Source organism: Xiphophorus couchianus, chromosome 6, assembly GCF_001444195.1.
Source record: "Xiphophorus couchianus chromosome 6, X_couchianus-1.0, whole genome shotgun sequence".
NCBI lineage: Eukaryota > Metazoa > Chordata > Actinopteri > Cyprinodontiformes > Poeciliidae > Xiphophorus > Xiphophorus couchianus.
Window position 1 is genome coordinate 25,183,694 of NC_040233.1, and position 24,981 is coordinate 25,208,674.

General features: G+C 37.1%; 1 protein-coding gene across 1 annotated transcript; it reads left to right on the plus strand.

Moving 5' to 3' along the window:
- LOC114146588 (kinesin-1 heavy chain) lies at positions 1-23,944 on the plus strand. The gene is made up of 26 exons (XM_028020809.1): positions 1-386; positions 8,555-8,642; positions 8,724-8,797; positions 8,879-8,983; positions 10,146-10,194; positions 10,614-10,669; positions 10,759-10,846; positions 10,952-11,076; positions 11,214-11,318; positions 12,647-12,792; positions 13,907-14,055; positions 14,156-14,343; positions 15,065-15,133; positions 15,335-15,541; positions 16,420-16,563; positions 16,668-16,859; positions 16,968-17,085; positions 17,754-17,809; positions 17,898-18,007; positions 19,792-19,893; positions 20,018-20,078; positions 20,158-20,229; positions 20,910-21,014; positions 21,160-21,376; positions 21,469-21,601; positions 22,338-23,944. The coding sequence occupies exons 1-26, from the start codon at positions 261-263 to the stop codon at positions 22,339-22,341; spliced, it is 2,889 nt and encodes a 962-aa protein (XP_027876610.1). The 5' UTR covers positions 1-260; the 3' UTR covers positions 22,342-23,944.
- Positions 23,945-24,981: the final 1,037 nt, after the last annotated feature.

Sequence of the window (24,981 nt, forward strand, 5' to 3'; positions counted from 1 at the left end):
TGTGATCCAGAGCAGGAGGGGCAAGGCGGACAGCCGCTCATCCACCGGTATCATGGCTTCCTAACCGGTGGGGGAAGTGACTGAGAGGAAAACAAGGACTTTTCTCTGTTGAATGCCCGAATTACCACTGCCCTTTCCAGAACCCGAGATTTAGGACAGAGGGGTTCGGCCTCCCGACTCTCCGCCACCGGCCGCCCCTGGGATCCAGGCTCTTACTTTAGTTTTCGTATCGGTGAATTTCCATTCGTAAACCGTGGAAGATGGCCGACCCGGCGGAGTGCACCATCAAAGTGATGTGCCGTTTCAGGCCCCTGAACAGCTCCGAGGTTACCAGAGGCGACAGATACATTCCCAAGTTTCAAGGGGAAGATACTGTCGTTATCGCGGTGAGTTGTTTTATTCTGAGTGCCCGCAGGCGGTTACTTGACAGAACGCTCTGACACATCTCGCCATTTCCGATTGTCCTGTAGCTACCGTGGTTAGCACCTTAGCTTGTTAGCTCCAGCTAGCAGCGCTGAGCTGTCATTCAACAAAGCCACAAGCTGCAACAGGCTAAATGATTAACAATGCCAGTCCACCAAATTAGTATGTAGATTATTTATCAAGATATAATATATTTCGTTTTTATGCACCTGTAACTGTAAAGCTGACGGTTATGAACCGTTTGCGTCAGCATGAAGGGTAAACCAGCTTTGATATGGTGATGGCTAGCAAACAGTTAGCTAACAGGCTAGGCTAGCTTCTTCATTGAAGATTAACTGGCCCATGCTAGCAGGCTAGTTTTAATGCTGTAGCTTAATTAAAGCTAACACGAGCTATCTGGCCAGCAGGACACGTAGCGGACCCTCCTATATACCGTGTCGTAAAGGAGGTCTGGCTATCACAAAGAAGTGGGTTGTCATTAGAGATAAGAGAACAGCTTTGGAGATATAGTATTTGTCGTGGTAATTAGATGTAGTGTTGATCTAATTTCATGTATTTAAAAAGCCAATTCTCAACATGCGTCACTGTACAGTAACAATTCATTGCCAGTGATGTTCAGTTTTGTCAGATTTTTCCAACCTTTTACATTTAGAATGGGGAAAATTATGACAAATAGTTAAATTCCATCCAATTATATTTACTACCATAGATATTCACCCATGTTTTTCCCAACTGGTACCATGTCTGATCTTCTGACCTGCCAATTTATTTATTTTTTTATCGATTTTTTGGGATTCTTCCCCTCTCTAAGGACTATAACTATGAAGTACTGTGTAGATGATACTAAATCAATTTCTTATGATGATATGCCTGGCACAGAAACCAATGCTAATTGCTCCCTTGGACCAATTTTATTCCTTACCTTCACAGTTTTACTTTAACAGTGAATCAGAAATTAAGATGGTGCACTTTTAGTTTCAGCCTTTTTGAGATCTGATTTCAGTTTTCGTGTTTCTGCAACGTTCAGCTCGAGAGCCGTGACTAGCTCTTTGGCTCTGTGGCTCACTTAATATATTAAACAAATGAAATATTGCTCTATTTTCATGAAAAGCTTTCTGAAATATGCCGCCCATTCAATTATTATATAATACGATAAAGCACGCTTTCATTAAAGACAAGAAAACTCATTCAATTCGTGTTTAATTTAAACAGGATTTTATTCATAGAGTTCATGCAACAACATATTAAGTACTGCGTGAAATTAGGAAACATGACATTGTTATATTATTCATGCATTTCATAGTGAAAATATTGATTGGGGTTGGCCGACCACAGTATGTCTTTTTTTATCATTGCAATGTCTCCACCACTCTTCCTTTGCTTTATGATCGAGGTCACATCATGCCCAAGAAATCCAGTTGCATTTTTTGCTCTCATTGAGATTGATGTTGATGATGGTTGTGATTCAGTGTACTAACATTTCTGGCTTTACTTTAAGAGTGTTGACTTTATATGAGTTGTGTGGTTGGGACTCAATCAGCCGTGTGCTGTCAGCGCTGTCATTCGCTTCCTGGTGATACAAACCCTTATCAAGTTTGGTCAGGATAAAAAGCTTTTATGTAAAGAGGAAGTTTTATTTTCATTGGCCTGTACAGAAGAATATAAATATCCTAGTTTACACAAATTTACTCTGGCATGCATCAGTCCAGATTACACCTGTAGCCCCTTGTCTGGATGATAAATTGTCCCAGAAATTATTGCAAAAACAATAACATTGTTGTTTTGAGACTGTTTCAAGAAATATGTTGATAATGGCCTAATAATGCAAGATCTTTAATCTTTTATTGATCTAAGATCAATAAACTTAAATTTCTTACAGAACAGAACACCATGCTGGAACTGGAAGATATTTTAAAAATAAAACACATTAACCCAAAACGATAAATGAATAAAAAAATAAAAACCACACACAGCTAGGTTTGGGTGATATGTACTTAGAAATTTGTCACAAAATTTTGTGGGACTATTGTCATAACAATAAAAATAATAATAGATCAGGTAACTGCTTTTGAAAAACATTCCTATTTAAAATGGACTTCTTCAGAATGCTAGTTATTTAAAAAGTGATGTCTCTAAGCTGCACACACTGTGTATAATCATACTTTCTATTTTACTGATAGTCATTGACTGTCTTATGAAACAAACAGGGGAGAAAATAGCAAAAATTCAGATGATGGTGTCAAGTCATTAATTGAAATTTATCTAGACAATAAATCCTAAATCTTATGATTCAAAAAATTCAGGATAATTGATAAACAATATGAAAAATGGCTACACAAAACCATAAATAAAATGAAGTCTCTGTAAGCAAAATTGCCCTTCAGAAAATATTAATCATAAGAATGGAAATTATCACTCATTTTGATTTTTTTATTAGATTAATTGATTCATTGTTTATTGCCTCAGATTTAATCCAGATGTGTATGGATGAAATGAACCTTTTAAAAAAATATTTAGTTTGTTTCGTCTCATCCTTTTAGCCGTCTAAAACTGTGTGTATATTATGCCATAAAAACATGGTTAAATATTAGAATTGCCTTGTGGACTTTGACTGCAATATGCTAAGTCATGCAAACTCATATAATCTCATGTTAAACAGAGTACAAAGCCTTAGAATTATTCCTGTTGGGCTGATCAGATATTCATCCCATTCCTCTTTTATTTAAACTTTAGTTGTTAAATGTTGAACACAACAGAGTTATTCATTTGTTTCATGCCAAACAAAGGCGACTGTTGTAACTGCAGCCACTTCCTGAGCAGCCGTGCCGACTCTGGCTGCAGGCCTTTGGCTCTCAGAGCTCCTAAGGCGTGGTGCAGCCCTGCCCAGCTCAGAGTGCCAGTCATGCTGCTGGAACAGCAGTGCACGTTGGTGGAAACGCATGTGTTTCAAAGCAGCAGCCTGTTGCCTCTGATGGTGCATCTGCTTTGGCGAGTACAGCACTCATAGGTAGCAGCAGCATTGCCTCCTGGGTAATCTCCTTGTTTTCTCTCCTGGTTACCAGCTGTTAGACCAATCAGGGTAGGCTGCTGGCCTGGCGCTGGGCAATCTCTCGGGGTGGGGAGGATAATTATTATTATGGTGATGTTCTTTGTTTTGCTGATGCTCTAGAGTGATTTTGCTTTTATTTTTGGTTCATTTTTAGAAAGCTGAGGTTATGGCTGGGCAATATGGCTTAAAAATTAAATCAATTTTTTCATAACAGATTCAATTTCCAATTTTAATGGGTTATTTAAAAAAACAAATTCTAAAGACAAAAAATATTCACAAAAAGTGAATTTTTATTTACTTCTGTGAGTTGTAGGACGGAGTATCAGGGAAAAGCTACGAGAAGGTTTTTATTGCAAGAATATAGATATAATATTAACAGAATAAATATGCAATTATACGAGAAGAATATCTTCTTCTCGTATAAAGAATTACAAGAAAAAGTTGTTTTAATGAGAAAAAAGCTTCGATAGTTATCAAAATCTGACGTGACCAACTCAGTTTGTTGTTCTTTCTTTGAAATAGACACAGTAGTTTGTTCAGTTCTTTAAAAATAATTTGGTGAGTTGAGTTGACTTGAAAAAAATTTTTTAACACAGACATAAATGTAAACAGTTACAAATATATTTAATAACTCTGCACCAGTAAAGCACACTTAAACACTCCAATAGCTTCACAAGTTTGGTCAAACATATAAATACAACCAAACTTTAATTTGTTCAGTTACTGTAATTAACTGACAAACTTTGTCCACTGATACTCGAACTAGAATTATTGTCAATATCGGCACCGATACAGATATGATCAAATCGGTGAGGCTTTTATATATATATATACAGTATATATACAGTACAGACCAACAGTTTGGACACACCTTTTAATTCAATGAGTTTCCTTTATTTTCATGACTATTGACATTTTAGATTCACACTGAAGGCATCAAAACTATGAATAACACATGTGGAAATATGCACTAAACAAAAAAGTGTAAAACAACTGAAAATACCCCTTATATTCTAGTTTCTTCAAAGTAGCAACCTTTTGCTGTGATTACTGCTTTGCACACACTCTGCATTTTCTTGATGAGCTTCAAGAGGTAGTCACCTGAAATGGTTTTCACTTCATAGGTCAACCTGTCCTGTCAGGTTAATAAGTGGGATTTTTTGCCTTATAAATAGTCATGAAAATAAAGAAAACCCATTGAATTAGAAGGTGTGTCCAAACCTTTGGTCTGTACTGTGTGTATATATATATATATATATATATATATATATATGAAGTTCTATTCTATTAAAATCTTATTCTCATAATACTATGACTGTAATCCTGTAATAACATGACTTTATTCTTGGAATTAAACATAATAAACATAGCCTTTCCCTAACATTTCGTCATAGAGTTGATGTGAGTTCAAAATCTAGATACATAAAAACTGTAAAACATGTTTGTGAAACAAGATGACGTTGGGCGGGTTGACTTTGGTGAACACAAATTCAGATTTGGGTTCACCAAAAATTTGATTAATTGATAACATGTATTTATCGCCTAGCCCCTGCGTGAGGTTTTGCCTTTACCACATTGATATCACTTGTATCTGAGTGAATATTTCTGCTACAAACCTTTGTTTATAAGAATCTCATTACAACATTCTGCTACTTTTTTGCCTGAAAGGTAGGAAGATTAAATTTTCAGATGAGGTTGTACTGGTGGTGGAGTTACAAGCTTGATTTGCTGCTAAAGGCAAACACGTTTGTGAATTATTCATTCTGCTGCTTCTCCATTCACTTGTAGGCTAAAATATCAGATTATTATCCTATGGTTTGCTGTCATTTTCCTGGTTTCCATTCAGGAACCCAGGGAAGTCCTATCGAACAGAAATGAGCTATTTTTAGAGCATGACAGATAACCTTGTGCACTGCAGGATGGCCTAATTAGAGTCTGATTTCTGTTATTCAAGAAGCAAAGATTTTACCTGAAAACAAATTGAGTGATTTCAATTGATTTGGAGGACAACATTAGACTATGCCATGAGCAAAAGGAAGAGGGTGATCAAGCTCTTATCACTCCAACAATACATTCCAGTGTAATTGCAATTTACAACAGTAACCCAATTAGTGAGAAGTGTAAGTAACGAGGCCAATAGCTGCAGCGACAGTGAGGACGTTAAACCTCCCATTGTTTGCGCCCAACCTTTTGTCAGTTTGGATATCAGCCGCCTGCTGCGGTTAATGACCAGGATGTAGATAGATTAATCTTTATTGTCATTGTCACAAGGACAGCGAAATTTAAAAGGTGCCATCAGTCAGTGCATATGCTTAAAAACAAAAAATAACTGTCTCACAATTCACACAATGTAAGAATTAACAGATAACTGGTAAAAAAAAAAAACAAACAAAAAAAAAGTAGATCTCTGGAGGGAATTACTGCTGTTTCAAAATCGTGCTAGGCGATACAGTAAAAAAAAAAATAAAAATACAATGACGTCTTTTTTTCTTTTAGCTTAAATTAGGAGTGTGTTATTATCCCCAAACCTGTAAGCAACGATAAGTGGCAACTTCAGTGTGACTGTATTTTTATGGCTGCCTGTACAGAAGGCATGGGCTGAAATGTAATTTCTACAGCGCAACAATATAACCTCATATTTTTTTATTTGGGTTGATATTGATATCGGATATTAATATTGCTGCTATGGCGGATAGTGATATTTACCGCTATTAAATATATACATTTTACTACTGTTTTAACACCTTTTTGGGAAAAAAACAACCAGAAATGGACGGAAACAAGATATAAATAAATACAGATTCTTTATATCAGCCCAGTTTTATTTATTGGACTGATAATATTTTTTAAAATGACTAATATTGGCCAACACTTGGATGTAGCCCTGTCACAATAAGCAATAAATCAATTAATTGCATGGTAAATAAAATTTCCATTTGTATGATTTATTGTTTTTCTCTTTTTACCAGAAACTGGATGACAAAAGTCTTCAGTTTGGTGTTTTGGTCTCAACCAAGCACACCTTTGTTTATAGAGACTAAATAATTAATTTTATTTATTTTTTCAGTTGTTTTATTTAGTTTGGATATTTAAAATGTCTTCCAGTTCCAGTGAATTTAAAGTTTATTGATCTTTGAGATTGTGTTCTCGCATTATTATTACATTTATGTTACTTGAAAATGGTCTCAAAACCACAAGATTATCGTTTATTACAATAATTTCTGAGATAATTTATCGTCAAGCAGAGTTTGTCGTGACAGGCCTACTTGGATACTTTTCCAAGTTGTCATGCATCACTCCGACAACCACACCTCTTCACAGCCAAAGATGAGATGAGTCAACTGGAAATGCGAATCCCCTAAACAAGACAAACCTCAGAGTTGCTTATAACAACAGATTCATTGCCCTTCGCTTTCCATCTTAAATGCAGCTGCATCGATCGTTTCTTCCTGGAATTGTGCCTCAAAGTTTTGATTGGCTCACAGGTTGCCAACATCAGCTACGCTGTCCTCGATCCAATAGACTGTCTTCTAAACTGCTGCTTAAAGCTCATTAGCTGGTTTTGGGTTTTAGGTCCTTTTGCAGAATTTAGGTTTAAAATAATCATTAATGTCAAAGCTTTATCACTTACAACAACTTCTTGTATCACAACAGTGACAGAGATTAGCTGAAGTGAAACAATCTACTCCTAATTTCTCTACTGTACTCAACTTTGCCAGAAATATTTTAAATATTCGTTAATGAAAGACTTTTTTTTAATATAAGTTGTGGTAGAGTTTAAGCTTTGGCATAGTTAGCTGAGTTATGTCCCAGAAGAATTCAACAAATATTTGTCAGGTTTATGTTAAACACACACCATAAAACGGGTAGTAAATATGGGTGTTCATTTACTGCATTGTTTGTCATTTATTGTGATAAATTTCTTCTAAGATTTTTGATTTATTGTTGTCATAATATAATTCTAATTATATTTAAAAAAACAAAACTGTCCACAGTGTTGGGATTATTTTGACTATTTTTTCACAATTTGTTCGAGAGCATGAACAAATACATAAATATTGTGTGGAGTTTTGTCATAAAAATCACACTTTAAGAGGCTGGTGTCCTGAAGAAGCGCATTAGACATGGATATGGTTTTCAAAAGCAGGATTTGTATGTTTATGATTTATTTACCATTCAGCCAGGACCATACAGTTTGCTAAAAAATAGTAAAATGGTTGTTGTCATTTTTACCACTATCACAGGAGTGATAATGATATCAAAATATCACTCACCCGCAATTGAAAATCATCCTGTTTTAATGTGTTGTCAAATACAAAAAGTCAACTATTTTTTGTTTTAGTTTTCATACATTTAAAGAAGAGACGTATGGATTTTTTCCCCATTCTATGCAAAATTGGCTGTTTTCAGCCACTAGATAATTGATCGATGAATCACAAATCATTTCTTTCAAAAAACAGATTCAAAATGTTCCCTTTGTCCATACAGATAAAGCAGATGTATGACACTTCTACCGTTTTTGTGAAAACACTGAAGCATCATGAGCGTTCTGAGCCAAGTTGGCTCAGAACTGCCAAGTTTCTTCTCAAATACTAATAAACTTTAATTTTGTACAGAACGCTGAACACTGGAACTGGAAGACATTTTAAATATCCAAGACAAAATACAGCAGCCAAAACAATAAATAAAATCCAAAACCATAAATAAAATGGATTATGAATTTACTAAGCAAAATTGTCTTTCAAAAAATATTATCAAAAGGGATATTATCAAGTTTATATTCATTTATTATGTGGTTAATTGCTTACTGTGACTGGCTTATTGTCACTTTTATCAATAACTGGTAGAATTAATTTGTTTGTTTTTTTTTTTAACTTTTGAATAACAATTATGTAACACCTGTAACACAACTTCCAATTCAAGTAAGATGTTCCTCATGGTGAGATCAGCAACAGAAATATAAAAGAATAAGAATAAAATACAAATGAGAACATCTGCAATAAATAAATCAAATAATCCTTGAGTCAATAAGAGGACAGGACAGATAAACTGTTGCTCATGGTATTTTCCTATTTATTTCAGGGTAAACCCTACATGTTTGACAGAGTGTTTCAGTCAAATACAACACAAGAACAAGTCTACAACGCTTGTGCCCAAAAGATTGTAAAAGGTGAGATTTACAGCTTCAGCTAAAGCCAAAGCCAATTGAATTGTCGTTTCACCATTTTATTTTTGACCATTCTTCTAATAGATGTTCTTGAGGGATACAATGGGACAATTTTTGCTTATGGACAGACATCATCTGGGAAAACACACACCATGGAGGTAAGAAGTAACTTAATAATACTTTCAGGTCATCATATTTAAGATTCTTCTCTTTAAATTGTTTTGGTTTTCTGTTTTTAGGGGAATCTCCATGACACAGACGCAATGGGCATCATCCCCAGGATAGTACAGGATATCTTCAACTACATATATTCCATGGATGAAAACCTGGAGTTTCATATTAAAGTAAGGATATTATTTTGATGACACATTTTCAGAGACCCTCAATGGAACTGGAAGTAAAGTTTTGTAACAATGTGGCTTTTCTTCATGGTTTGGTTTTTCATTTTAAGAGATGACATGCAGTTTTGTTCTGCTGCATCATGTTTCCTGTGTTTCTCAGTTTATTTTTTATAGTCATTTCTGTTTTTTGTCTTGCCGCTCATAGTGTAACAAATAGTGTCTTGACAAAATATAAAAACTTTTTCTGACATTACAAACACAAACCTTAAAGTATTTTATTGGGATTTTCTGCAATCGACAAACAGAAAATAACATTTAATTGCAGTTTGCCAAAAGGAGACCAAAATGTAACTTTATGATCAATATGCAAAACCTTGTGTGTAGCACAAAATTAGCATTGCATGTGGCAGCATCATGCTGTGTGGACAGGATAAATGCAGGGCAATGATGTGAGAAAACAGTTCAGAGGCTGTAAAATATTTGACTATGTAGTTGAGGTTCATCTTCCAGCAGGACAACAACTGAAACGTAATGCGGGACTAAAGCATATTCATGACTTTTAACGGCTCAGTCAAAGTCCAGGCCTAAATTTAAATCAGAATCTGTGGCAATACTTGAACATTGATGTTCACAGATTTTTTCCATCCAAGAACTGGACAGAAGAAAAAACTCAGAAATTTTGAGTATAAACCAAAAAAATGGGAAATTTCCAAAATTTGAAAATTTTGACTTTATGATCTCAGACAATTTTCATGTTTTTTTTTTCTAGAAAATTTCTTAGATCAATCCAAAAATTCTTTTTGACTATTGTTCACTAATTTTTTAATTTTGGGGCTTAGAAATGTATTTATTTTTCTAGAAAATCTGAGATTAAATTGAAAATGTTAGTTTTTTGGTAGATATTTACACTTTTTTTTCTCTAAAGGCCTGCTATGCTGTTGTATTAATATAAATACACACTATCCAATCAGTTTTTATTTAAAATGAAAGGCAATCCAGGTTTTCTCTCCTTCCTGTTAAAATACGTCTTAATCTCAGATCTTGATTATGTATAATTTTTTAGAAGATGCTAATACTTTATCAACAATAAACAAAACAACCAGTAAGCTATTCTTTATTCTCTCTGCTGAATAACTAAATAATGTGGATCTTTCTCTGTTTGCAGGTTTCATATTTTGAAATCTACTTAGACAAAATCCGAGACCTTTTGGATGGTAGGTGAATCCCTCGCCATTCCTTAATTATTCCAAACTGTGGCAGAGAAAACTGCCAACAGCCTAAAAATATTGGAACAGAGTGAATAGTTATTATAATCACTTGGAGGCAGACTGTTTGAGCAATAAATGCGCTTAACTTTAATTGTCAGTATTCCACGTATGTGGCTCTTACTGAAAACAGGGTGTGGAAAATGTTTGGTAGTTTCATATTAGGTGGAGTTCAGTTGTTTGTTTTTTCTTTTTATAGCTTTTTTATTAGAATAAACATTCTAGGAAAAGGTCAGAGATTCATAAATAGTGTGCAGATATTTAGGAGAATCAAAGAGAAATGCACTGATGCAAATAAAAATGTGTTTGTTTGACTTCATATCACCTTTATTTGTGTTATAAAACAACTGTTTTTACTTTCTTTCCAGTGTCGAAGACCAATTTATCAGTGCATGAAGATAAAAACAGAGTACCCTATGTCAAGGTGAGACCTGCTTTTCTGTGAAATATCTGGTAAAACCAGCTAAGGGAGCTGAATAAACTTGTTTTATTTCCTGTTTTCTTTTTTTAAAGGGCTGTACTGAGAGGTTCGTGTGCAGCCCAGAGGAAGTCATGGACACGATTGATGAAGGCAAATCTAACAGACATGTAGCAGTCACAAGTAAGAAGCCATTCTGCTCTTTGCAGCAACTCAAACTATTTATTTTCAGGCTTATTTGGTTTTATTGCAGATGGCCTTCTGATATAAACCGTTTTTGCTCCTTAGACATGAACGAGCACAGCTCCAGGAGTCACAGCATCTTCCTGATAAACGTTAAGCAGGAGAACACTCAGACGGAGCAGAAGCTCAGTGGGAAACTCTACCTGGTGGATCTGGCTGGTAGTGAAAAGGTAACAGAAACGTCTGAGATAATCAGCTGTATTTGTTGCACTCCAACTGCGTTGCTTGAATTTGTGATTATGTTTGCAGTGCCACTTCTGTGCTTTGGGTTTTTTATGTGGTTTTGGTGTTTTTCGGTGGTCTGCAGGTTAGTAAAACCGGTGCAGAGGGAGCCGTGCTTGATGAAGCCAAGAACATCAACAAGTCTCTGTCATCTCTGGGAAACGTCATCTCTGCGTTGGCTGAAGGAACGGTGAGTTGCTTTGTTTTGTTTTAATTCACCACAGAGTCTGGAAAAGTCAGGATAACTCAGGAAAAGATATTTAAATTTCCAGATTCCATACACCTCATCTTTAATCCATCCCTCCATAGAGCCATCATCCTTCCAGTTTTTGATTTAGACATCCATCTGTCCAGGCTTCTATCCATCCGTCCAGTCTTTGATCCATCTATTCAATTTGTATCTGTTCAGTCAAACACATGAAACATTGTATATTCCCAATTATTGACATTTACAACAAGATAAATGAGTCAAGAATGTACAAACTTGGTTTTAAAGAATATGTATTTAGTGGAGGATAATGCTGCACTGGAAACCGACCTCAGCAGTCTGTCACTTTATGATTTGTTGAACATGCAGATAATGGAGAGTAATTTTGTTTTTTAATACTCAAATGTCCAGAACGTCTTCAACATTGGACTTTGGATAAGATAATTTGAAAGAAAAATCTGTACTAACATTAATGGGTATAAAGCTTCCTGACAACTCAGATTTGATCAGTAAAATTAATACAAACTGTTACTCCAAACGAATGAACATGTTTTGAGGTAATTATTCTGCTGAGCACTGAATCTCTTCCATCCTGAGGCAGTGATTTTTATTTAAATTGTTTTTATTTAAATTACATGTTAAACGTCTTAATATGAGACGTTGCTACTTATATGAGCGGAAAGAACAGGAGCACAGACCGTTTGCCAGCTGCACAGCCTGGAGCTTGAGCTTCCATGATGAAAACAGACATGTTTTCTGTGTTCTTTGTGCTGAATTTCCATTTTAAGACATCTACAGGTCCTTTGTGTCGCAGAAATAACTCTGCACAGATAAAAACTCTCCTCCTAGCAACGCCTCGCTCGAGCTTTTCTTTCTCATTTCACCCTTTTCACTTTGATCAAGTGTAGGTTTGTTCTGCGGCTCATTCGCTTTGTAAACAACCTGCGGCGGACAGCTGCTGAGATATTTATGATGCTCTGAAACAAATTAGCTATTGTCCGGAGATGTCTCCTTCCCCGCTGAGCAGAATATGTTGTAAGGAGTAATGGCAGCCCGCTGCAGCTTGGCTGTTTTTACTCATAGTAATCATATATCAGGTGATTTGGTTTCGACCAGGTAGTTGTGAGAACAGGAACATAACCTGCTAAAGCTCAGTGTTTCAGACTGGAACATCTCAGTTCAGGAAATGCCAGCTGTGTTTGAGTTTTTGTTCTCTTTTCTATCTTTGGTTTTTGCTATTTATAATGTATAAATGGTATGAATTAGTCATTCAGCTCTGTAACAATCCAATATTCTGTGCGTGTTTTCAGGCCTACATTCCTTACCGAGACAGCAAGATGACCCGTATCCTGCAGGACTCTCTGGGTGGTAACTGTCGAACCACCATAGTGATCTGCTGCTCACCTTCCTCCTATAATGAGGCTGAAACCAAATCTACATTGATGTTTGGACAAAGGTAACCCAGAAGAACAGACTGAACAGCTTTACTTTTTGGCACAAAAGAGTGACTGAATGTTGGGTTTCTTAATTTGTTTGGAAGTCAAGTTTATTTGAATGTCACATTTCATGGATTGTTCAAAGTGCTCTGCACGTTAAATGCATCACATGTGACAATCGAGCAAATACACATTAGATATTTTTGATCAATTTCAATTATGAGTCCAAATAAACTCTAAACATGTGGGGTTTTAGCCTTAATTTACAGGTACTCAGTGTTTCGGCTGGTTTGCATTTTTCTGGAAGTTTGTTCCACATTTGTAGTGTCCTGGAAATGTTTTTCAGGTGATAGAAGGCTGATTTTGTAATTGTCTTTGTGTCTCTGAAGGTCTGTCACTACGCCCAGATTTTGATGATTAGTTTCTATCTGAAGTAACTGAAGCTGTGATCTGACTCTAGATCATTTTTCTTTAGGAGAACCTCAATATTTTGAATTAGTTTCAAAAACATCTAAAAATAAATTAGTCTTTTTTTTTGCTACTTTCTTGTGATCCTACACTGAAAAACAGCAATTCAACTTTAATTTGAGTATAATTTGGAATTCAGTCTGTAGGAATGCCAGTTAAGGGAATAATTAACTGTTATTGCTTTGTTCAGCTCTCTTTTACCAGTAAAACAGCTCTTTAATTTTTCACAAGGTTGGACCATATAAAAAGAGGGATCTTTCTTCATTCCTCTTTGCACAATCTCTCTCAATCATCCATAACTGAATTTGGGTCGTTTTTGCCTGTTGTGTAAATGTAACCAATGTTAGAATCATCGTACCAGTCTAAATAGTTTAGCAAACTTAAAATGCATTTACTGTTGTAGTGGTTGGACTACAAAAGTAAAGTAAGACATTGTGTTTTTTCCAGGATAAATTAGCCTTTCTGTATCATCATTTAAAACCCCAGGGAAACCAAAAGATAAGGATTACTAATTAAAAACTTGCATTATTACAGTAAAGTATGAAATTTTGCTCTCGAACTGAAATATTAGGAGCTTGCCTTGGGGTGCCACTTTGCTGATTACATTCATTCCAGTTTCCTGGTTTTTATTTTTTTCTTATTTATTTATTTTTTTCAAACATCCAGAGCGAAGACTATTAAGAACACGGTGACGGTGAACATCGAGCTGACGGCAGAGCAGTGGAAGCAGAAATACGAGAGGGAGAAGGAGAAGAACAAAACTCTGAGGAACACCATCACCTGGCTGGAGAACGAGCTCAACCGCTGGAGAAACGGTGGGGCAGAACCCGCTCCGGGTCACTGGTTCTGGCCTAAACCGCCTCTCCGCAGACCTCAATGGTTTTGTTTTTGTTTGTTTTCTTTCCTCTACACCAGGAGAGAGCGTTCCCGTGGAGGAGCAGTTCGACAAAGAGAAGGCGAACGCTGAGGTGCTGGCTCTGGACAACATCATCAACGAAAAGTCGGCCTCTACGCCCAATGTGCCCGGTGTTCGTCTCACCGACGTAGAAAAGGACAAGTGTGAGGCGGAGCTGACGAAGCTTTACAAACAGCTGGACGATAAGGTGAGGCAGAGCAAACTGCAGCAGTCTGTAACGTAGATGAATATAGTTTTAGTTTTTCATTCAAGTCTTAAAGAAGTGTGGAGCTGTGCTGCTCTGCTGCAAAAACCACAGGAATCAACATTTGGTTTAGTGGTTCAATGAAAGCAAGTATTAAAATAATTGGGATTCAGCTGCAAATTTTGGTGTTTTTCAGGCTCTAATGTTCCCTTTAGTGATAGAGTTTATTCTTAGACTCATATACTGTATATATGCTTCAAGTATCAGTTAAGTATTTCTGGGTTGCTTGAAGGGATCCATTATGTAAAATTTTAATTTTTTGTACTTCCATTTGGATCTGTACTTCTTCTACAAATAGCCCAAGCACTTAAAAAAAATACCCAGCCATTTTTTTGCAGTAAGCAATAAGTTAATAAGTTGTTTGGCATCTAGAAAGTGAGCCGTGTCAAACACCTCCTGATTAAGATGCATTCACAGGCACTGTGCCGCTACCTAGCAACCTCAACCGGGCCCAGCGACATCACCTAGTATCCCAAATGGAATTCCAGCATGTTTGGTCAGCTGTTTTTACTACTGTACAATGGCTGCTGGAAAAGGAGATAAAGAATAGAGTTGATGATGAAGAAGAAAAGCTTTGTTTGTGTTATTTATGTTAGTCGGGGTTGTTGTTATGTCAATCTTGTAATTTAAATTTGTTTTTAAAAAAAATCTTTTTAATATTCAGGATGAAGAAATCAACCAGCAGAGCCAGCTGGCGGAGAAGCTGAAGCAGCAGATGCTCGACCAGGAGGAGGTGAGATCTGGAGGTCTAACAGATGGGAGGGACGAAATGATCAATGTAGTTTAACAGATACTGGGGGTTGCAGGCAACAAGTCAGTGAATTAAACTGAGCTAAAATGGATTTATTTAATATTTCTGACCTGTAAGAACAGTAAAAATGTTTTATTTCTCTCTTACTGAGAAGTTTAAAACCTAATGATCCGTGTTGTTCAGCTGCTGGCTTCCTCCCGGAGGGATCACGAGAACCTGCAGGCGGAGCTCAACCGCCTTCAGACGGAGAACGAGGCCTCCAAGGAGGAGGTGAAGGAGGTGCTGCAGGCCCTGGAGGAGCTGGCTGTCAACTACGACCAGAAGAGCCAGGAGGTGGAGGACAAGACCAAGGAGTTTGAGTCCATCAGTGAGGAGCTCAGCCAAAAATCTGTAAGGATGGCACAGAAAAAGTCCCTTCAAATTAGTTGTTTTTACTCACAGATACCTTACAGTAGCAGAGCTAGGTGCTTCATTCATTTATTTATTTTATTTATTTACAGTTTAAAATTGAACATAAGTTTTGAATGAAGTGAAATGTACAGAAACTCTTAACTTGTGAAGGAAATGACTATCCATGATACTATTATTCACAAGTCTGAAGTCAATTGTCCCTTAAAATATATATATATTTTCAATGTGGTTTCAGTTTCAAACCAAAGCAAATCCTTTTCAGACAATGTAGCAGTGGAGACAGGAAGTAATAAATTCATCAGACATAGCTGAGTATTTCAACAGTCAGGTGACTTGGTTTTTTATTGTCACGAGAAACTGTCGAAAGGTTAAACTTTAACTCTGGACGGGCCAGATTATTTATTTTTCAAACAGACAGTTTCACTATGTGTCGGTCATAAATACACTGCAAAAACACAAAACCTTACCAGGTATTTTTATCTAGTTTCTAGTGCAAATATCTTTGTACACTTGAAATAAGACAAAACTACCTTACAGGTAACTTTTCAGCAATATACAGGAGCTTGTTTTAAGTCAGTAATTCATTAATGTTGATGAAAATTTGCTAGTTTCATCGGCAGATATTTCACTTGTAAGAAAACATTTTTCCTTTGTTATAAGTGAAATAATCTGCCAGGGGAACTAGTACCTTTTTGTCAGTATTATATTGCTGAAAATTTACTTGTAAGGTAGTTTTGTCTTTTTTTAAGTGTACAAAGACATTTAGAAACTAGAGCACAAATACTTGGTAAGATTTTGTAGTTTTGCAGTGTAATGAATAATGTTTAAATGTTTTATCATCTCTTGTTGGCTTGCAGTCCATCTTGTCCTCTCTGGACTCTGAGCTCCAGAAGCTGAAGGAAATGTCCAATCACCAGAAGAAGAGAGTGACTGAGATGATGTCATCTCTGCTCAAAGATTTGGCTGAAATTGGAATAGCTGTGGGCAGCAATGACATCAAGGTACCAGGACTGTTTCTGCATTTTTTTTCTTTCTCATGTTTGACTTTTTCTTCCGTCCATTTAATTTAATCTCATCCTTTTTGATTCTGGGGGCGATTTCGTAGCAACACGAGGGCGGCAGCGGCCTGATAGATGAGGAGTTCACAGTGGCTCGTCTCTACATCAGCAAGCTGAAGTCGGAGGTGAAGACGATGGTAAAGCGCTGCAAGCAGCTGGAGGGTATCCAGTCTGAGAGCAACAAGAAGATGGATGAGAACGAGAAAGAACTGGCTGCCTGTCAGCTGCGCATCTCGCAGGTATTTAAAACTTTAAAAACATCTATATGGAGGTACAAATACCTCTGTTTCTGAATGTTCTTGATGGTTATCTTTGTTTTAAGTATGAGGAATGTTGTCTGTCCACAGCATGAGGCTAAAATCAAGTCCCTGACTGAGTATCTTCAGAATGTGGAGCAGAAGAAGAGGCAGCTGGAGGAGAACGTCGACTCGCTCAATGAGGAGCTTGTGAAGCTCAGCGCTCAGGGTATGGCTCTTTATTACCGAGTCAGCGTGTACGAGCATCCTTCAAAACTCTTACATTTATCTATTTGTCAATTAAGGCCTTAAAATGTCTTAAAGTTGCACTATGTAACTTTTTAAAAGAATTTTAGATATTTGTTAAAACTGTCGCCATGTTGTAATAGTGTAATATGAGACTGATGATCTGTGGAAAGGTTGATCTCCTCATAAGTTTGAGTTGCACTGTGTACGCTGTTTATTTATTTATTCTGAGATGGACAACATTTCATTAACGTTTTAAAAGAGATGATTTTACCAAGTTACTAAGACATCGTCATTGTGTTCTGTGACTTGAGATGTTTGAGGCTATCGCTGTCTGCTAACATAACCTTGCTAGCTAGCCAACAAGCTTTTCTTTTTTACATCTGTCATGGGTTAGTGAAAATTTATCGACAGTTGGCGTGAAATTGACTGTGACCTAACAGAATCTGGTGTTAATTAAAGAACCTGGCACCCAGAGTTGTGTTATGGAAACAACCCACCTGCTATTTTTATTTGGAATATTATTAGGTACTTGGGAATGTTTTTTGCTTGTAAAATGGTTAAAAAGGTCAATTAAAACTTTGTTTCACTGCATTTGATTATTTCAATATGTTGACCTTTTTTAACCAGTGGGAATCTTTTCTTTTTCAGAGAAAGTTCATGCAATGGAGAAGGAAAATGAGATCCAGACTGCTAATGAAGTTAAGGTAAGTCTCAATTAAATCACAGCTTTATGGGAACTGAAGTTAAATCTGCCTCTAAAATGTCTAAAATTATACTTATGTTTGTGTTCAGGAAGCGGTGGAAAAGCAGATTCACTCCCACCGTGAAGCCCACCAGAAACAGATCAGCAGCCTGAGAGACGAGCTGGACAACAAGGAGAAACTCATCACCGAGATGCAGGAGTAAGACGTCTTTTAATTTTTAATAAAATGAATTGCAGGCTCTGTAATTAATCGTAATTAATTGAAAACTATATGTTGACTAAATAAGCAACATTTTCAATCCAATAACCTTTTTTGCTGCTAGATTATTGAATAGATGGACAGATAAGCTCAACAAAGCGGAAACATTAAAGAAAACTGATTATACACTTTTTCACTTTGGGTACTTCCATTTGGGTCTGAACTAGGGCTATTGTAAATGAATATTTTAGTAATTGAGTAATCTATCGATTATTCTTATGATTAATCGGATACAAAAAATTTATAAATTAAAATATTGGTAAATCTCACTCAGAAACTCATCTACCAGCCATGTACCGCCACGATAATTTCCGAAACCCGTTTGTTCAGACCGAGATTACATTAAATTTATTGTGTGGTTCGTGCGTAAAGTTACACTTACACTGTAAGCATCAACTACTCAGCCGCTCGCCGTGTTCAGTCTATCTGCTCACCTGAATAAATATTCCCGCATCGCTCTTCTCGCCGTTCGCTCTGAACCAGCAGCTCCCGGAGGAGAAAGGCTGCCGTAGTCCAGGCATTGTGCCAGTCATTTTAAGGATGCTTATTGGTGAAAACGATGAAAACCCGGGCATTATCATCAATCAATAAAATCCCCATGGGCCGAACTTGAAAATTGGCGTTATGCCGCTAACACTTAGCTTTCGTCAACAACTCAGAAGCGGAAGTCAGAGCTCCGCGCAACGCAAGTAATGTTGCGACTGGAACACGGTGCGTTAAATAATAAAACATAAATTAACGAAGCTTCCAAGCAGGTAAATTTTCCTCGAGGAATTTTTTTTTTTTTTTTTTACACCTCCAGGGTGTCTTTTGTGGGCTCTAGTGTCCCTTATATGACAGTGGGCTGACAGAAAACAGGGAAGGAGAGTGGGGAAGACATGCGGCAAATATCGTCGGGTCCAGGAGTCGAACTCGCAACGGCCGCGTTGAGGACTGAAGGCCTCCAAATATGGGTCGCGCTAACCCCTACGCCACCACAGCACGCCCCTCCTCGAGGAATTTTAATAATCTAGGTACTCGAATTATTCGAGGAATCGTTTCAGCCCTAGTCTGAACTAAAAATCTAAAACAGCCCAAGTGTGTTTAAAAATAACACCAAGCCTTTTTTGGCGTTAATGTTTTTTGGTGTCACATTTGATCGGCATTGCGTTGTTGCCTGGCAACCCCAGCAGAGATCCAGCACGTTTGGTCAGCTGTATGCGCTGTACAGGGGCTGCTGGAAAAGACAAATGTTTTGTTGTTGAATCACTAGCTAGAAACCACTTGCTGCATTCTTGTTGGTTGTGCAGGAGGCTCTACTAATGCTTCTCAAAGATGTGCACTTGTGTAATTACGCATCTGTTTGCTGCCATTTTCATGTGTGAGTGTAAACATTGAGTTGGGGGGGCGTGGGCAGCTGCAACTTATTTGGATTTAAATTGACAAGGCACCCTAAAACAACTGAAACCAAGCAGGCAAAAATCATTGTCTAAGAAAGATTGTGTGAAAAAACTGTAATGAACATGCTTCGTTTACCCACAGATCTATTCTTACATGTTCAAGGAAAAATAGATCACCTTTAAATCTGATATAAATTAATCAGAATTAATGCGTTAAAGTTCCAACCCTACTGTAGTTTGTCTGTTAGTGCTGCTTTACTCATATGAATATAAAAGAAGTATTAAACTTTAGATTTACTCTTAATAATTGAGTTGAGATGGTGACTCCATTTTGTTTCCCCCCAGCTTGAACCAGAAGATCATGCTGGAGCAGGAGAGGCTCAAAGTGGAGCACGAGAAGCTGAAGTCCACCGACCAGGAGAAGAGCCGCAAGCTGCACGAGCTCACGTATGTTTCACAGACTTACAAAAAGCCCAGCATGGTGCAGATTCCTCAGTTTGACTGCTGGTCTGCATGTGACTGCTGACGTCTTGACACTGTTACTTTTTCTGATTCGCTTCCTATTATTCAGGGTGATGCAGGACAGACGGGAGCAGGCCAGACAGGACCTGAAGGGGCTTGAAGAGACAGTGGTGCGTTCAGTAACGAGTTAGGTTGCATTACTTCTACTTGTTTTGAGTTTTTACCTCATTTTATCTTTTTCTGTTGCAGGCAAAAGAGCTGCAGACTCTCCATAACCTGAGGAAACTCTTTGTTCAGGATTTGGCCACCAGAGTGAAGAAGGTGATTACTTTTTATCTCGTATATGTTTATGTGACACTGATTTATTTCGGGCTGCAACTGTTTATTTTAACAATTAATTGGATAAAAATAATTGGCACATTCTGCAAATTTTTTATGCAGCATTAGAAACGCATTAAAAAATGCAAGTAAACATAATTTAGTCCCTAAATAATCCATTAAAATAAAGATTTTATTGCTTAAAATGCAGTAACAGCGTTTCTTTAGTGAACGTACGATCATTTGTAGGATTCTTCTGCAGCTAAAAATACTTCAGTGTGTGATGTTGATTGTTTTTTTCAGCTAGTAAATTAACAATTGGACAGCAAAAGGTGCTTAATATGTTGTTTTTTTTTAACAGAATTTGATGCAGGTGAACCTAAAAATAGCAACTGAGTTCTGGGTAGAACATATTTACAGACAAATGAATTTTTTTATCTTAAATTTAACATATATGTATTTATGTACTTTTTTGGCTTTATTATTCCTCTGAGTGTGTAGTTCTCCCAGCATGTTTTTTATTTTAGTTTTTTTGTATAATCCAGTTAGCGATTAATCAATTATTAAGTTAGTTGATGATTATTGCAATAATCGATTTATTAATCCGATTAATCGTTTCACCCCGACACTCACTGATTTTTATTTATTTGTGTCTGTAACTCGTACTTTATTGATCTTTTCAGAGTGCTGAGATGGACTCTGATGACACAGGAGGCAGCGCGGCACAAAAACAGAAAATCTCCTTTCTTGAGAACAATCTTGAGCAACTCACCAAGGTTCACAAACAGGTAGGACTCATATTTTTAAACGCTTCTACCATCTTGGTTGTCACGGTAACCACTTCTCTGCTGCTCAGTTAGCTTTATTTACCAACCTGATTTTTTTTTTCCTGTCATCCTTTTCTTTTCTGATGAACTGAATTTGTTTCCCCAGCTGGTTCGTGATAATGCAGACCTGCGCTGTGAGCTTCCAAAACTGGAAAAACGTCTTCGCGCTACGGCTGAGCGGGTCAAGGCGTTGGAATCTGCACTGAAGGAGGCCAAGGAGAACGCCGCACGCGACCGCAAGCGCTACCAGCAGGAGGTGGACCGCATCAAGGAAGCCGTCCGGGCCAAGAACATGGCCCGGAGGGGACACTCGGCCCAGATCGGTTAGTAGGCGGACGAGCTGGGAAGCTCCTCTATTCATGTTTTCTGGAGCTGTAATAAAAGAGGAATCTGTTCTTGTTCACCACTTCACTAGCCAAACCCATCCGGCCCGGACAGCCGCCAGTTGCATCTCCAACCCACCCCAACATCAACCGCGGTGCAGGCGGATTCTACCAGAACAGTCAGCCGGTGGCCATCAGGGGAGGAGGCAGCAAGCCAGACAAGAAGTGAGTGCAGAAGACATTTTGTTTGCTGTTCTTACACATGAATTCCCACATTTACCACTGCAGTATTTAACTTTTATAAAAATATGTATATTTTTACATAGTTTTGGAAACCAACACCATGTCATGACAGTGTAGTATGAGGCATATAATCTGTGAAAAGAATAATGGTCCTCTGCCTTTTCCCAGTGCTGGCTAGCAACAAGCCAATCTGAGCCAGGAGGCGGGTCTCAGTGCTGTCAATCATTCTCATCCTATCTCTCACTTTCTTCCTCTATGATACTTTTAGCCATCAACAGAGCCTGTCATGAATGCTAATGCTAGTTAGCATAACCACCGATGCATTCAGGAGATTCATTGACAGCACTAAGACCCACCTCCTGGCTGTGATTTTGGTTTTTTGGTCTTCAGATGGCAGCAGCAGCTCAGAGAGGAGGTGGAAAAGATTTTCACAAAATATCTGTCTTATTACATACTGTCACAACATGGTGACTGGCCTATTAAAAAAACATTTTCTAAAAGTTACATACTGAAACTTTAAAGTATACATTCATGTGCTTTTTTTTGTTGGTTTATCACATAAATACCAAATAAGATACATTGAATATTTTGGTTGTAACAAAGTTAGTAAAAAGTTCAGCAGTGCTTCTTTCAAGCTGAAACAACCAGCAGCTTGATGGTTTTTCATTCTTTAAGTGTGATGATTATGGACGCCATCTTGTTTTTTTATACTCCACAGCTGAAGAGCCGCAGAACAGAAGAATGACACCACAGAAGAAGAGCAACGTCACCCACCTGCCCACCCACCCGACAACCCGTCATTCCATTACAGCAAACTGGCGCCGCTGCAGAGCCATGAAGGAGTTTCGGATTTATAAATATATATATATAAATATTCCCGGCCTGTACAGCTCCCCAAACACTTCCACCCACCCCTCACTCCTCCAGTTCTCAATATGAATATCTCTCTTTCTCTTATGGGATATAATAATTTAAATAAATGGAAAGAAACAGCAATTTTAATTTACAAGAAGCAGGATAATATTCTTATTCAGCAAACCAAACGGATTCTCGAGCTCAGCCTTTTTTGTTTGTTTTTTGTTTTTTTTGAGGTTTTGTTTGGCGAGCGAAACCGTGCACAATCTCGAATGTTTAGCTTCGGTTTCGTTTTTGTTTTGCACAGTCTGTCGTCACCCGTCGTCTTTGTGCGAGTAGTTCTGCACTGTGCCAAGCTGAATGTAAACGGTAGCAAGAAAACAAACTCCTAAAAAAGAAAAAAAAGACCAAAAAAATGAAGAAAAGAGCTCGACGTTATAGGCTAACTTCTGTTCATTTTATTACGACTTCTGAGTTAACCACAGTTTTCTCTGTATAGATTTTACATGCTTCATAAAGGAGGAAATTAAACTTATTTTGCGTCAAGTAGAAGGTGTCGAACACTACTGTTTCTGTGCTTGTACAGATGTAAAATCGGCACTACTGCACACGTTTCCCCGGAGAGAAAACTGCAAGGAAACGGCTAAAAAAAAATTTAAAAAAGGATTTAAAAATAAAAAATATAATAATAATAATAATAATGATGATGAAAAATAAAGCCGTGCAACAGTTGTACTGTAGATGTATTTAACTAAATACCTGTGGAGGCCATTTGTTTTTATCATTAAGTTAAATTAAAACTATACTTGTTGGAAGGATTTGAAAAATGCAGAGGGATGAAGTGGGAAAATGAGAATGATCCGGTTAACACAGCAAACTTCCACCCTTTTAGCCTACACAAAGTTGCTAAATGTAATGTTTTTAACTAATATAAGTGGATATTGTCGCTGTTAATAGACTATTTATGTATCTCGGCACACAAACTGCAGCTGATTAGACAGAAATTGACACTCACAATAGTCACACAATCGTCGTCGTCCAGGAGCTAAAAAAATAATTTCTCTACAAGGGTGCCTCGCTTCTTCAATCATCTTCTTCCCTACTTTTTTTTCTTTTTTTTTTTGTAGATGTAAGACCGGTTCTATGCTGGGTTTTATGTGCTGTTATTGTTCAATAGATGGTGTAGACGTTTGATCGATAAGTTTGGGAAATGAGTTGATGGATCGGATCCTCGCTGCTGATCAGCCAGTCAGGAAAAGCGGGGTCAAAGGAAGGAAAAACACAAATTGCACATTAATCTTATGTCGTCACATGGGTAAAAAAAAAAGGGTTTATTTAACTAAAACTAACCAGCGGGTGTAGGATTTTTATTCAGTGTTGTATTTGTTGTATATTTTTTTATTTTAGTTTCCACCACGTTTGTTTTTTTTTGTGTTGATCCTTTAAAGCCCCAGTGCATTGGCGAGAAAGCTGAACCCCAGCATGAGAACACTAACACCTTGCATAAGTGCAATATACTGTAAGATACACTGTATGTCGGTCAGTTTGCTCCTGCCACTCCTCTTTTTGTTTCTCATTGAAGGCTTCTTTCATCATTAGAAACCTGAAACAGCTGTTTTTAATGCTGAGATGAAGAAAAAAGAAAGCTCCTTTTCTGTCGTTTAATTATGAAAACAGATGAAAGAATCCTCAATGGAGAGGAAAAAGTGAGAGTACTGGAGCAAATCCAGCTCCAAAGGGAGGATGGTGTCATGTTAAGGCAGGAAAGTCAGGTTTTCTTCGCACTATTCTGACAAGAAAACAAATAAAAATAAAAAGAATTAAAAAGCACTCCATTATGTGGCTGTTTTAGCTTGGCGGTGTAAAGAAGTTTCCAAAGCCCTGTGAAGAGAATAAATGACTGTCATTGTGTTTCACAAAGTGCAGAGAGGAATATCTAGACGTCTGTGATAATCTGGACTACACTGCAAAAACACAAAAATGTTAAATATTTTTGGTCTAGTTTCTAGTGCAAATATTTTAGGACATTTGGAATGACTCAAAATTAATTTAAAAGTAACTGTTCAGCAGGATACGGGAGCTTGTTTTAAGTTAATCTCTTAATATCGACAAAAAAGTACTAATTCCATTGGCAGATTATTTCACTTATAACAAATGAAAAATGTACTATAAGTGAAATAATCTACCAATGGAACTAGTATATTTTCATCAATATAAAGGAATTATTGACTTAAAACAAGCCGCTATATCTTGCTAAAAAGTTGTCTATAAGTTGTTTTTGTCTTATTTCAAGTGTATTAAAATATTTGCACTAGGAACTAGACCAAAAATTCTTGGTAATATTTTGTTTTTGCGTTGTAGATTAAACTTCTGAATCGTTAACCTTAAAAAAATGTTTATCCTATGATCTTCCACCAAAAACTGGATATGAAATGGGTTGCAGAGATCACTTACGGTGTTTGCCGAAATTACGTTTTTGCATTGATTCTAAATTAAAACAAAAGTGT

Coding starts and splice junctions, on each gene's coding strand:
- LOC114146588 (XM_028020809.1), top strand. CDS start 261: ATGGCCGACCCGGCGGAGTGCACCATCAAAGTGATGTGCCGTTTCAGG. Junction 11,319..12,646: donor CTGCGTTGGCTGAAGGAACG/GTGAGTTGCTTT, acceptor GCGTGTTTTCAG/GCCTACATTCCTTACCGAGA. Junction 17,810..17,897: donor AGACTGCTAATGAAGTTAAG/GTAAGTCTCAAT, acceptor GTTTGTGTTCAG/GAAGCGGTGGAAAAGCAGAT.